The sequence below is a fragment of the Limanda limanda genome, chromosome 8, assembly GCF_963576545.1.
Source record: "Limanda limanda chromosome 8, fLimLim1.1, whole genome shotgun sequence".
Taxonomy (NCBI): Eukaryota; Metazoa; Chordata; class Actinopteri; order Pleuronectiformes; family Pleuronectidae; genus Limanda; species Limanda limanda.
In genome coordinates, this window is record NC_083643.1 from 2318747 (window position 1) to 2331795 (window position 13049).

At 47.5% G+C, this 13049-nt stretch overlaps 2 protein-coding genes across 2 annotated transcripts in view; one reads left to right on the top strand and one right to left on the bottom strand.

Moving 5' to 3' along the window:
* Positions 1 to 4661, bottom strand: part of znrf1 (zinc and ring finger 1) — a 32509-nt gene extending 27848 nt beyond the window's left edge. Inside the window, exon 1 of the mRNA XM_061077389.1 lies at positions 4262 to 4661. Coding sequence (XP_060933372.1) covers positions 4262 to 4661 — 400 coding nt within the window. The remainder of the gene's footprint in view (positions 1 to 4261) is intronic.
* Positions 4662 to 7489: 2828 nt separating this feature from the next.
* On the top strand, positions 7490 to 8560 carry LOC133008659 (uncharacterized protein DDB_G0271670-like; the record flags this gene model as incomplete). Its single annotated transcript, XM_061075914.1, has 1 exon — positions 7490 to 8560. A coding segment is annotated over one exon (1071 nt), but the record flags the coding sequence as incomplete, so codon positions are not given.
* Positions 8561 to 13049: the final 4489 nt, after the last annotated feature.

The window sequence follows — 13049 nt, forward strand, 5'->3', positions numbered from 1 at the left end:
TATTTAATTTAAGTTTTATTTATTGTTTAAATTAATATTGTTTAGCATTTCTTAATCTGTCAGTTTGTGTGCAGTTGACACGGGCTATACAATAATAGGGCACATTTTTTTTTTTTTTCTCTGCCCGGCAGTCATTAAGTTAATGTTAATATTTGAAATAAAACTTGTAAAGCTCTAAGTGAATTTGACTGTGTTGTATTTGAAGGTATGATTCAACTTTTTTCCATGGTCCAGTATTTAAAAAAACAAATAACCAAAGGAAATCGTTATATCGAATCGCAATACTTACGGAATCGCAATACATATCGTATCGCATCCTAAGTATCGTGATAGTATCGTATCGGTAGGTCACTGCCGATTCCCGTCCCTACATGTGACTGCTCCTTTAAAACCCGTCACTTGATGAATTTGTCTTTTAAAAGGTAAAACATCAGACTGAGTAACTCTCCCAACACCCGAATCTCCCTGAATGCAGAAGTAAACATCTCAAACTCAATGGAACAGTCAGAGAGTCTCATGTGTTTCTGCAGCAGACTTGGTTCCACATCAGGAGCGTGAGAGAACCGTCATTACACATGTTCTCTTTGACCTTTGACCTGGTCTCCGATGTACATTTCACAAACCGCTTGACACGATCACGTGAACCCATCGGGACAGAGGGACAGTCAGAGACACGCCCACAGTTTCCTGTGAAAGGCGTGTGAGACGGAACTGAATTCCCAGATGACGAAGCTCTTCACTGCAGCTTCCACCAGGATGAACTCAACAGACTGCTTGTGCTTTCATGCAGCCGCCCCCCCGCTGAGCCACAGCAGAGCTCTCACAGAAATAAATGGGGACTCTGAGTTTGTGTGTTTTTCTCCCGACTCAGTGCTGTTGTCAACGCAGTTTCCAGCAGAATCTCATTCACCGACAAGAAAACCCATTTTCAGCTGGAACGACACAAACCTCCAACGAGACCCGACAAGCCGACACACGAGTGAGTGCTTATAGAGATAAAGAAGAGCTCTGATCAGCTGAATGATTTATTACCTTCACCAATGTTATGTTTTTATTGTTGTTTGTCTGTTTTTCTGTCCGACAACAAGATCACACACAAACTAACTGATTTTCTAAGAACTTGGTGGAACATGGACCAAGGAGGAGCCGGTTCGATCCAGGATTTCTTCACATTTTGTTGAATTTCTCAAGATCTTGATTAAATTTGATAAAGCTTTAAACGTAGAAAATCCAACTCCAGCCACCAGGGGTCTCTGGATCAAAACAACAGCAAAGGACCTGGTTTGTTGACATCATAGACATATATAAAGACTAGATGTCTCGCTCGACGGAGCCGGACGTCACCACATGGCGGCCATCTTGCTACGGGGCAGCTCGCTCACCCATAACATTGTGTTGGTAGTGGTAAATAACCATAACTTGCTCAATTTTAAACCGATTTTTAAACGATCTGGTTTGTTATAAACGTCAGAGATGTTGTTATGACACTGCATAAATTATAAAAAAAATTTAGAAAATAACATAATTATTCATAAGTAAGCAGTGTCATATCTACATCTCTGACTTTTATAACAAACCAGACTGTTTCAAAATCGGTTGAAAATTTAGCAAGTTATAGTTATTTACCACGACCAACACAATGTTATGGGTGAGCAAGCTGCCCTGTAGCAAGATGGCCGCCATGTGGTGACGTCCGGCTCCGTTGGCCGGCAACGCAGACGAGACATCTAGCCTTTATATATGATATCTATGGTTGACATCGTAAAGCAGCGAAGGATCATGGGAGTTCCACCCAAATTTGGTGGAAACCTGTAATTTTGCATATTTAAAACAAACAAACTAGAAGAGCACTGTCAGCGTGTTACAGAGAAATGTGTTCAGATCAGAAACATCCAGATCTCTGTATTTGTTCATGTGGGGAAAACTGGGAATCGAACCGCCGGCCCGGTTAGCGAACAACCCGCTCTCTCCCCCTGTGATGTGCTTATAGATTGTTCTGCTGCTCCAGAGTGACCAAATAAAAACTAATGAATAAAAGTTGAAGTAAAAACTCCTGTGTGCGATCGAAAGGAAACATATTTAATTGATGGATGTAATTTGTAGTGAATTAAATCAACAGGAAGTGTTTTACTTTGACCCAGAAGAAGAAGAATCTTCAGGTTTGTACATATGACGAATTAATCTGCACACGATCTTTTCCCTGGAGCGTTGAAGCTGTGACATGTCGGAGAGAGAGAGATCCTCAGTGTCTCTCTGGCTCCGCCTCCTCCACTCGTCTGCATCCCGTCACCCAGAGAAATAAAGTGATATAACAGGTTGAAGCTGTGGTCGGCCCCGCCCCTTTCCTTTCCCTCCGCTCAGACTGTCACCTGATGGGCTGTCACGTCTCCCTTCTTTTCTACCCTGGTGTTATTGTTGCTGTGACCTCTGCAACATGGCCGCCGCCGCCAGCTTCTCCCTTTCTGCTGACCACACCCTGATGATGATCACTGTGGGAGAGGATTGAGACTTGGACGTTAATATCTCTGAGACCATCGTCGATCATCTGACAACAAATTGACCCTCTGGGCGCCGAGGCCGATACGAACTGTTCACCAGCGCCGCCAAAGACTTATTGAAACGAGATTGAGTCAAAACTCGAAATGAAAACCAGATCTGCAAAACCTCCTCAGATTATAGATAATATAGAATGTGTTCGTGGAGATTCTGAACATCGTGGCGTTTCCTCTCCTGTACTTTCACCATTTCCCTCCAAGGCCCAAAATCTGCAGCTTCTGTTTCTGACGTGTGCATCTTCCTCGGTTTCCCTCTGCAGACGCGACGCCCCCCCCCGACCCAGCCCTGTTAGCTCCTCCCACTGATATGAACGCACAGCGGAGTCGCTAGGCAATGTGGGCAAGAAGAAAAACAGCCGAGATGTTGATATCCAACTTGCTGTTCTCCTGCTGTGAGCCGGGCAGGGCTTTAGTAATGAGAGCCTGGGGAGCTGTGCACGTGCGTGTGCATGTGTGTGAGAGTGAGAGTGTGTGAGTGTGTGTGTGTGTGTGTGTGAGTGTGAGAGAGAGAGAGGAGTGTGTCTAATCTTCCTCAAGGACTTGTTTGCCCGAGTGTCTGTGTGTGTTTCTGTGGAGCGAAGCAGCTGTGGCCATGTGGTGACGGGTTTGTTTACGTGTGTGTCAACATGTGTGTGCGTGTGTCGACATGTGTGTGCGTGTGTCAACATGTGTGTGCGTGTGTCAACATGTGTGTGTGTCCACGGTTTCCCTGCAGCGACAGCAAAGTGCATCATATCTCATCGGTTCAGCCACAGAATCGTCATCATCCATCACAGACAAACCTCGAAACCCTTTCTCCCCCCGTCTTCCCTCCCTCCCTCCCTCTCTCTCTCTCTCCCTCTCTCTCTCTCTCTCTCTCTCTCTCCCTCCCCCCCTCTCTCCTCACTAATCGCAGGGCTAATTGACTCAGACCCAGATTTGGCAACAGGCTTATAACTGTCATTTCACACAACATGGAACGACCTGTGCAGACGCTGCAGCGGCCACAGTCACCACCAAGCAACACCCTGCCCCCCCCCCCCCCACACACACACGTAGAGCAACAACACTGCTCCCAGTCGTCGGGGGGGCGTTTGACCAAATGGATGTTATCTAAAGAACCTTTTTGTCTTTTAGCCGAAGCTGTAGGAGTCAATGTTTTCAATTTCAGGCGTTTAGCTGCAGAATGATGTGTCAAGTGTTACATGTGGGAGAGCTGCTCTCAGTGTGTGTGTGTGTGTGTGTGTGTGTGTGTGTGTGTGTGTGTGTGTGTGTGTGTGTGTGTGTGGGTGTGTTTGTTATCCTGTGATGATTAATCCTCCAGTGTCAACAAAATCAGCCTGAAGGGCGTGTGCATGTGTGTGTGTGCATGTGTGTGTGTGTGCAGATGTGTGTTAAGGTGCTTGTGTGTGTGCGTGTGTGTGTGTGTGTGTATGTGTGTTTGTGTGCATGTGTGTGTGCATGTTCAGATGTGTGTTATTGTGTGTGTGTGTGTGTGTGTGTGTGTGTGTGTGTGCATGTGTGTTTGTGTGCATGTGTGTGTGCATGTTCAGATGTGTGTTATTGTGCATGTGTGTGTGTGTGTGTGTGTGTGTGTGTGTGTGTGTGTGTGTGCATGTGTGTTTGTGTGCATGTGTGTGTGCATGTTCAGATGTGTGTTATTGTGCATGTGTGTGTGCATGTGTGTGTGTCTGTGTGTGTGTGTGTGTGTGTGTGTGTGTCCTTACCGCTGTGCGCGCTGAACCAGCGGGGGGCGATGTGCAGGGGCAAGGTGTCCGCCAGCGACCCCCGAGACCCCCGGGACCCCAGGTAGAGAACCCCGCCCCCCCCAGAGTCCTGGTACCCGGTGCCGTGGTGGGGGGGGGCGGCCGTGGTGCCCCCCGACCCCCCCCCGGGGCCGGCCCGGTCCGGGTCCGGCCCTCTGGGGGTGTAGAAGCCGAAGGGCACCGCGGCGCTGTGGTCGATGCCCATCCCGGCCACGGAGCTCACCGAGCGGCTGCGCAGGCCCATGGTGCCGCTCGGCCGGTAGTGGCCGAAGTGAGCCGAGGGCGGCACCGCGCTGTCATCCGTGGACACGCCGGGGAAAGCGCCCCGGGGCCGGCCCGCCGTGCTCTGCTTTCCCCCCATCCGAACCGCGGCCGACCGGGTGCAGTCCGCTGCGGGTCCGGAGAGAACCGAGCCCCGCCGCCTGTCTGTCGCTCGGCCTCCTGCCTGTCTGTCGCTCCGCGTCGCTCCGCGGGCTCGTCAACTCTCCGCAGCCGCAGCAGCAGCTCGTGGCCCGGCGGAGCGGAGCATGAGCCCGCGCTGCTCGGCCGGTTCTCCCGCAGGGGAGCGGAGCCTCGGCCGGGGCGAGGGCGGTGGGCCGGTCGGAGGAATGTCACCGGGCTCTTCCACCGGGCTTCACCGGGCTGTTCCACCGGGCTGTTCCACTGGGCTGTTCCACCACAGGGCTTCACCACCGGGCTGTTCCACCGGGAGGTTCCACCGGGCTGTACCACCGGGCTGTTCCGCTGTTCCACCGGGCTGTTCCACCGGGCTGTTCCACCGGGAGGTTCCACCGGGCTGTACCACCGGGCTGTTCCGCTGTTCCACCGGGCTGTTCCACCGGGCTGTTCCACCGGGCTGTTCCACCGGGCTGTTCCACCGGGCTCCCTTCCCGTCCCCCGGGCTGTTAGGCACGCAGCGGGCTCATGGCAGCCGGGCCCGGAGCTCCACAGCCCCGCAGTGATCGCTCCGCGGCTCCGGCCTCATTGTGACAACTGTTGCTCGGTGCGAGCGACGCAGGAACCCGGTCCGAGTCCTCGGAGCCGCGACGAGATTTAAAAACAAAACAAAAATAAACGCCCTGGTGACGGAACAGAATCAGCGGCGGTTCCGCTCCGGGGCTCCCCGAGCAGCGGTGGCCTCCTCCCGGGGATCGGGTCGCAGTGATGCCGCTCCGCCGCTCCGCTGCTGCCGCTGCTGCTCAGACAATGAGCCGCTCAGCGAGGAGGGGAGGATCATCACACCGGGGAGGAGGAGGAGAGGAGGAGAGGAGGAGAGGAGGGGAGGATCATCACACCGGGGAGGAGAGGAGGAGAGGAGGAGAGGAGGAGGAGAGGAGGAGAGGAGGAGAGGAGGAGAGGAGGAGAGGAGGTGGAGAGGAGAGGAGAGGAGAGGAGAGGAGAGGAGGAGGAGAGGAGGAGGAGGAGAGGAGGAGAGGAGGAGAGGAGGAGAGGAGGAGAGGAGGAGGAGAGGAGGAGAGGAGGAGAGGAGAAGAGGAGAGGAGGAGGAGGAGAGAGGAGGAGAGAGGAGGAGAGGAGAAGAGAGGAAAGGAGGAGAGGAGGAGAGGAGAGGAGGAGAGGAGGAGAGGAGGTGAGGAGGAGGAGGGGAGGAGAGGAGGAGAGCTGGGAGGAGGAGAGGAGGAGGGGAGGAGAGGAGGAGAGGAGGAGAGGAGGAGGGGAGGAGAGGAGGAGAGGGGGGAGGAGGAGAGGACGAGGAGAGGACAAGAGGAGGAGAGGAGGGGAGGTTAGGAGGAGAGGAGGAGGGGAGAAGAGGAGGAGGAGAGCTGGGAGGAGGAGAGGAGGAGGAGAGCTGGGAGAAGACCAGCCCCCCCATGAGACCCCCAGACCCCGGAGACCCGAGCCCCACTTCACTATGGAGGACCATACATGACTTAAGTATAAATAAATAAATAAATAAATGTATAAATAAATACAGACATAAATAAATAAATAAATAAAAAAGGAAATACATAAATTAATTCAGAAATAAATACATTAATAACAACATAAATGTCTAAATAAATGTCTAAAATATATTTCCACATTTATTTATTTATTTATACATTTATTTATTTATTTATACATTTATTTATTCATACTTAAGTCATGTATGCTCCTCCATACTTCACATGCAGTGTTCCACCTAGAGCAAACATCTTATCATTCAGAACTAAACAAAGACCTTCAGATCACAACCTGTGGTTTATAACTCACACCTGGAAGAGGTGCATTCATGTTTAATAACTCCAACATAATAATCAGAATCAGAATCAAAATCAGAAGGTATTTATTGCCAAGTAGGTTTACACATACCTGGAATGTGCTCTGGTTATTGGTGCAAACAATGAACATAGAAACATAAAAACACAATAAATACACCACACATAAGAAAAACAAAAAAAAACAATATATATTTACTCACTATTTACTTCTTATTTACTCACTTTTTCTAATATTTATACAAGGTAGCATTTATTTAGACATAAACATATCTATATAAAAATATATAAAAGATAAAAGTGAAGTAAAAAGTGAAATGCAAAATGTAAGACATAATAATATACAACTAGTATTATTAGACTGTGCAATCTGACGTTATAATAAAGATTAGTAGATTCAAAATGATAAAAATTCAGCTCCTTATCTTTTGAATCCTAAACATACATTTTGATAGTTTTATCCCTCGAGTTCTGATCTTATTCTGTTTTAATCATTTTTACTGTTTCATTTTTACTCTTTAATCATCTGTTTTATTTTGGTATTTGTGCTTTAATCCTGTGTGATCTTCAAATTAATTTTAATTGTGTCCCATTGTGACATTGTTAAGCACCTTGTATCCGTTGAAAGAAGCATAACGTTTATTATTATAATTATTTAAATATCATAGTCACAGTGAGGAGGTTCCCTGTTTGAATTCCATGTCCTCCTGCGTCCTCCCACAGTCCAGAGACATGTTGAGTTGTCTGTGTGTCTCTGGATGTTGGACCCCTGGTGCTTTTAAACTGAAAAGGCAGCATGTCAGTGCTTCTCTTAAACTCCTAACTTCCCCTGATTCATGAGTCATGACCTCTGTGACCTCAGCTGGACGCCTCAGACTCTTCCTCCTCAGCCTCTTCTTCCTCAGCCTCTTCCTCCTCAGCCTCTTCCTCCTCAGCATCTTCCTCCTCAGCCTCTTCTTCCTCAGCCTCTTCCTCCTCAGCCTCTTCCTCCTCAGTCTCTTCCTCCTCAGCCTCTTCTTCCTCAGCATCTTCCTCCTCAGCCTCTTCTTCCTCAGCCGCTTCCTCCTCAGCCTCTTCCTCCTCAGCCTCTTCCTCCTCAGCCTCTTCCTCCTCATCCTCTTCATCCTCAGCCTCTTCATCCTCAGTCTCTTCCTCCTCAGCATCTTCCTCCTCAGTCTCTTCCTCCTCAGCCTATTCCTCCTCAGCCTCTTCCTCCTCAGCCTCTTCATCCTCAGTCTCTTCCTCCTCAGCCTCTTCTTCCTCAGCCTCTTCCCCCTCAGCATCTTCCTCCTCAGCCTCTTCCTCCTCAGCCTCTTCTTCCTCAGCCTTTTCTTCCTCAGCATCTTCCTCCTCAGCCTCTTCTTCCTCAGCCTCTTCCTCCTCAGCCTCTTCCTCCTCAGCCTCTTCCTCCTCAGCCTCTTCTTCCTCAGCCTCTTCCTCCTCAGCCTCTTCTTCCTCAGCCTCTTCCTCCTCAGCCTCTTCCTCCTCAGCCTCTTCCTCCTCAGCCTCTTCCTCTTCCTCCTCAGCCTCTTCCTCCTCAGCCTCTTCCTCTTCCTCCTCAGCCTCTTCCTCTTCCTCCTCAGCCTCTTCCTCCTCAGCCTCTTCCTCCTCAGTATCTTCCTCCTCAGCCTCTTCCTCCTCAGCCTCTTCCTCTTCCTCCTCAGCCTCTTCCTCCTCAGTCTCTTCCTCCTCAGCCTCTTCCTCCTCAGCCTCTTCCTCCTCAGCCTCTTCTTCCTCAGCCTCTTCCTCCTCAGTCTCTTCCTCCTCAGCCTCTTCCTCCTCAGCCTCTTCTTCCTCAGCCTTTTCCTTCTCAGCCTCTTCCTCCTCAGCCTCTTCCTCCTCAGCCTCTTCCTCCTCAGTCTCTTCTTCCTCAGTCTCTTCCTCCTCAGCCTCTTCCTCCTCAGCTTCTTCCTCCTCAGCCTCTTCCTCCTCAGCCTCTTCCTCCTCAGCATCTTCCTCCTCAGCCTCTTCCTCCTCAGCATCTTCCTCCTCAGCCTCTTCCTCCTCAGCCTTTTCTTCCTCAGCCTCTTCCTCCTCAGCCTCTTCTTCCTCAGCCTCTTCTTCCTCAGCCTCTTCATCCTCAGTCTCTTCCTCCTCAGCCTCTTCATCCTCAGCCTCTTCATCCTCAGTCTCTTCCTCCTCAGCCTCTTCTTCCTCAGTCTCTTCCTCCTCAGCCTCTTCCTCCTCAGCCTCTTCATCCTCAGCCTCTTCATCCTCAGTCTCTTCCTCCTCAGCCTCTTCATCCTCAGTCTCTTCCTCCTCAGCCTCTTCCTCCTCAGCATCTTCCTCCTCAGCCTCTTCCTCCTCACCCTCTTCTTCCTCAGCCTTTTCTTCCTCAGCATCTTCCTCCTCAGCCTCTTCTTCCTCAGTCTCTTCCTCCTCAGCCTCTTCCTCCTCAGCCTCTTCCTCCTCAGTCTCTTCCTCCTCAGCCTCTTCCTCCTCAGTCTCTTCCTCCTCAGCCTCTTCCTCCTCAGACTCTTCCTCCTCAGCCTCTTCCTCCTCAGCCTCTTCTTCCTCAGCCTCTTCCTCCTCAGCCTCTTCCTCCTCAGACTCTTCCTCCTCAGCCTCTTCCTCCTCAGTCTCTTCCTCCTCAGCCTCTTCTTCCTCAGCCTTTTCCTCCTCAGTCTCTTCCTCCTCAGCCTCTTCCTCCTCAGCCTCTTCCTCCTCAGCCTCTTCCTCCTCAGACTCTTCCTCCTCAGCCTCTTCCTCCTCAGCCTCTTCCTCCTCAGCCTTTTCCTCCTCAGTCTCTTCCTCCTCAGCCTCTTCCTCCTCAGACTCTTCCTCCTCAGCCTCTTCCTCCTCAGCCTCTTCCTCCTCAGCCTTTTCCTCCTCAGCCTCTTCCTCCTCAGCCTCTTCCTCAATCAGCCTCTTCCTCCTCAGCCTCTTCCTCCTCAGCCTTTTCCTCCTCAGCATCTTCCTCCTCAGCCTCTTCCTCCTCAGCCTCTTCTTCCTCAGCCTTTTCTTCCTCAGCCTCTTCTTCCTCAGCCTCTTCTTCCTCAGCATCTTCCTCCTCAGCCTCTTCCTCCTCAGCCTCTTCCTCCTCAGCCTCTTCCTTCTCAGCCTCTTCTTCCTCAGCCTCTTCTTCCTCAGCATCTTCCTCCTCAGCCTCTTTTTCCTCAGCCTCTTCCTCCTCAGCCTCTTCTTCCTCAGCCTCTTCTTCCTCAGCCTCTTCCTCCTCAGCATCTTCCTCCTCAGCCTCTTCCTCATCAGCCTCTTCCTCCTCAGCCTCTTCCTCCTCAGCATCTTCCTCCTCAGCCTCTTCCTCCTCAGTCTCTTCCTCCTCAGCCTCTTCCTCCTCAGCCTCTTCTTCCTCAGCCTCTTCCTCCTCAGCCTCTTCCTCCTCAGCCTCTTCCTCCTCAGCATCTTCCTCCTCAGCCTCTTCCTCCTCAGTCTCTTCCTCCTCAGCCTCTTCCTCCTCAGCCTCTTCCTCCTCAGCCTCTTCCTCCTCAGCCTCTTCCTCCTCAGCCTCTTCCTCCTCAGCATCTTCCTCCTCAGCCTCTTCCTCCTCAGCCTCTTCCTCCTCAGCCTCTTCCTCCTCAGCCTCTTCCTCCTCAGCATCTTCCTCCTCAGCCTCTTCCTCCTCAGCCTCTTCCTCCTCAGCATCTTCCTCCTCAGCCTCTTCCTCCTCAGCATCTTCCTCCTCAGCCTCTTCCTCCTCAGCCTCTTCCTCCTCAGCATCTTCTTCCTCAGCCTCTTCTTCCTCAGCCTCTTCCTCCTCAGCCTATTCCTCCTCAGCCTCTTCCTTCTCAGCCTCTTCCTCCTCAGCCTATTCCTCCTCAGCCTCTTCCTCCTCAGCCTCTTCCTTCTCAGCCTCCTCCTCCTCAGCCTCTTCCTCCTCAGCCTCTTCCTCCTCAGCCTCTTCCTCCTCAGCCTCTTCCTCCTCAGCCTCTTCTTCCTCAGCCTCTTCCTCACATACACTTCATGTATATGAGAAGAAGTCAGAATCAGGTTCAGAAAGGATTTATTGCCTGGAATTTTCTTTGGTAAATAGATGCATACATTGAAAATAAAGCATAAAAACACAATAAGTACTTCACATAAGAAAGAAATTACTGTATATAAAACAAAACAAAAATATATACAAGATATAAAAGGTTAAATTAAAAGTCAAATGCAGCAGAACAGGACAGAAATGTGGATGTGCAATATGCAATATACTGTTATGTGTGTTAATGTAACACAGAATTGTCCAGAGAATCTGATTAACAACACATTAGAGGATCACTCAATCAGTAAATATTATATTATAAATGTTTCCATTAATTCAATAAGGTACAGAAACCAAAACCCAGCTGCTCTGAACTGCAATAACTCCACCAAACCAGCACCCTGGAATATTTGCATATTTGCACCAGCACCATAATAATTATATTTGAATATTAGCACTACTGCACAAATTGAACATTCATCTGTAAAGATATATATTTAGATATATATATTTTATTTTCTATTTTAAATTTGTGATATTCTATTTTATTGGTATTCTATTGTATTCTTTTTTATTCTATTTTATGCTTAAACAGAGTGTGTGACACAAGTATTTCATTGACAGTAACTACTTCATGTTATCTCTGTTCATTTGACAATAAAAAATCTTGAATCTTGAATCTTGAATCACTATGGGCTGCAGATGTTGTTTATACAGACCAGCGTGTCAACAAGCACCTTCATCTGGAGCGAGAACATAAGGAGCCACATCAGCCCACATCGAGTATTTGTATTTAAATGAATATATATTTGGTTTCTCACTTTCTGGTTCTAGCATCTGGTTGTTGCCAAGATACAAAAAGAGAAGCAGGCAGCAGCCGGCCTCCGAGCAGCCGAGGCTCAGGCTGACTTCAGGTGTTCAAACTAGATCTGTTCATAACTTTGTTAAATTCAGCATCTGAACTGACAATTAGGATAAATTTCTGTCTGATCATTTACAACGAACACACATATTAAATGATGAGCTTTGCACATTGAACCGGCCGGTCACACGAAGGCTGGTGTTGCTTCCCAAGTGAGTCCTCTGGAGACGGACGTGCCAAAATCAATTAGTTTGACCCTGAAGGGCTCGTTGTGGTTAACCAGCGTTATATCATCTGAGAGAACCGCTCGATACGCTTCAGGAAGTCAGAGGGAACATTAGAGCTGGTTTCAGGTTCCACTGAGCAGAGTGCACGCTTCAACACATCAAGAGGAAATATTAAATGTTATTGGTGCATACAATGAACATAGAAACATAAAAACACAATAAATACACCACACATAAGAAAAACAATAATAATAATAAACAAAACAATATATATTTACTCACTATTTACTTCTTATTTACTTACTTTTTCGAATATTTATACAAGGTAGCATTTATTTAGACATAAACATATCTATATAAAAATATATACAAGATTAAAGATATACAAAGTGAAGTAAAAAGTGAAATGCAAAATGTAAAACATAATAATATACAACTAATGTTTTTAGACAATGTGCAATCTGACGTTATAATATAGATTAGTAGATTCAAAATGATAACAATTCAACTCCTTTTGAATCCTAAACATACATTTTCATAGTTTTATCCCTCGAGTTCTGATCTTATTCTGTTTTAATCATTTTTTCTCTGTTTCATTTTACTCTTTAATCATCTGTTTTATTTTGCTATTTGTGCTTTAACCCTGTGTGATCTTCAAACTACTTTTAATTGTGTCCCATTGTGACATTGTTAAGCACCTTGTTACAGTTGAAAGAACGCTTCAACACACCAAGAGGAAATATGTAAAGGTCGTTAAGTGTTAGAAGTGGATTAATTAGACCAGTTGACAGATTATTATCTCTTCAAAACATGGTACGATCCACGTCACTACAGCAGCTTCTGACTTGTTGCTGTGGGTTTCCATGGAAACGATACAACAGGTCTTAAAGTTAATTGTCTCATATTATTTGTCTCATATTCTGCAGTAAAATCAAAGGAGTTGCTTTTCAAAAGGGTTCATTGTACATTGCATATTGCAATTTGATACTGTTTTGCTTTTTGCATTTCACCTTTTACTTCACTTTTTATATCTTTTATCTTTTATATATTTTTATATAGATATGTTTATGTCTAAATAAATGCTACCTTGTATAAATATTAGAAAAAGTGAGTAAATAAGAAGTAAATAGTGAGTAAATATATATTGTTTTTTTATTATTACTATTGTTTTGTGTGGTGTATTTATTGTGTTTTTATGTTTCTATGTTCATTGTATGCACCAATAACCAGAGCAAATTCCAGGTAGGTGTAAACCTGCTTTGAAATAAATACTTTCTGATTCTGAATCTGATTTTAACTGTAACCTGCAGGGTTGTGGAATCGTGACCTTTTATTTTATTTTGTGTGCCAATTATTTTCTGACTTGTGTATAACCCCCCCCTCACTTCCAGGCATCCAGCCAGACCACCATATTGTCGTCATTAACGGGTTATGCGCTGATTTTTCCACCATATGCTAAATTATTGGGATTACAGGCTCACATGTTTTGTTTAGGATTACTCGCTCTAATCCTGCG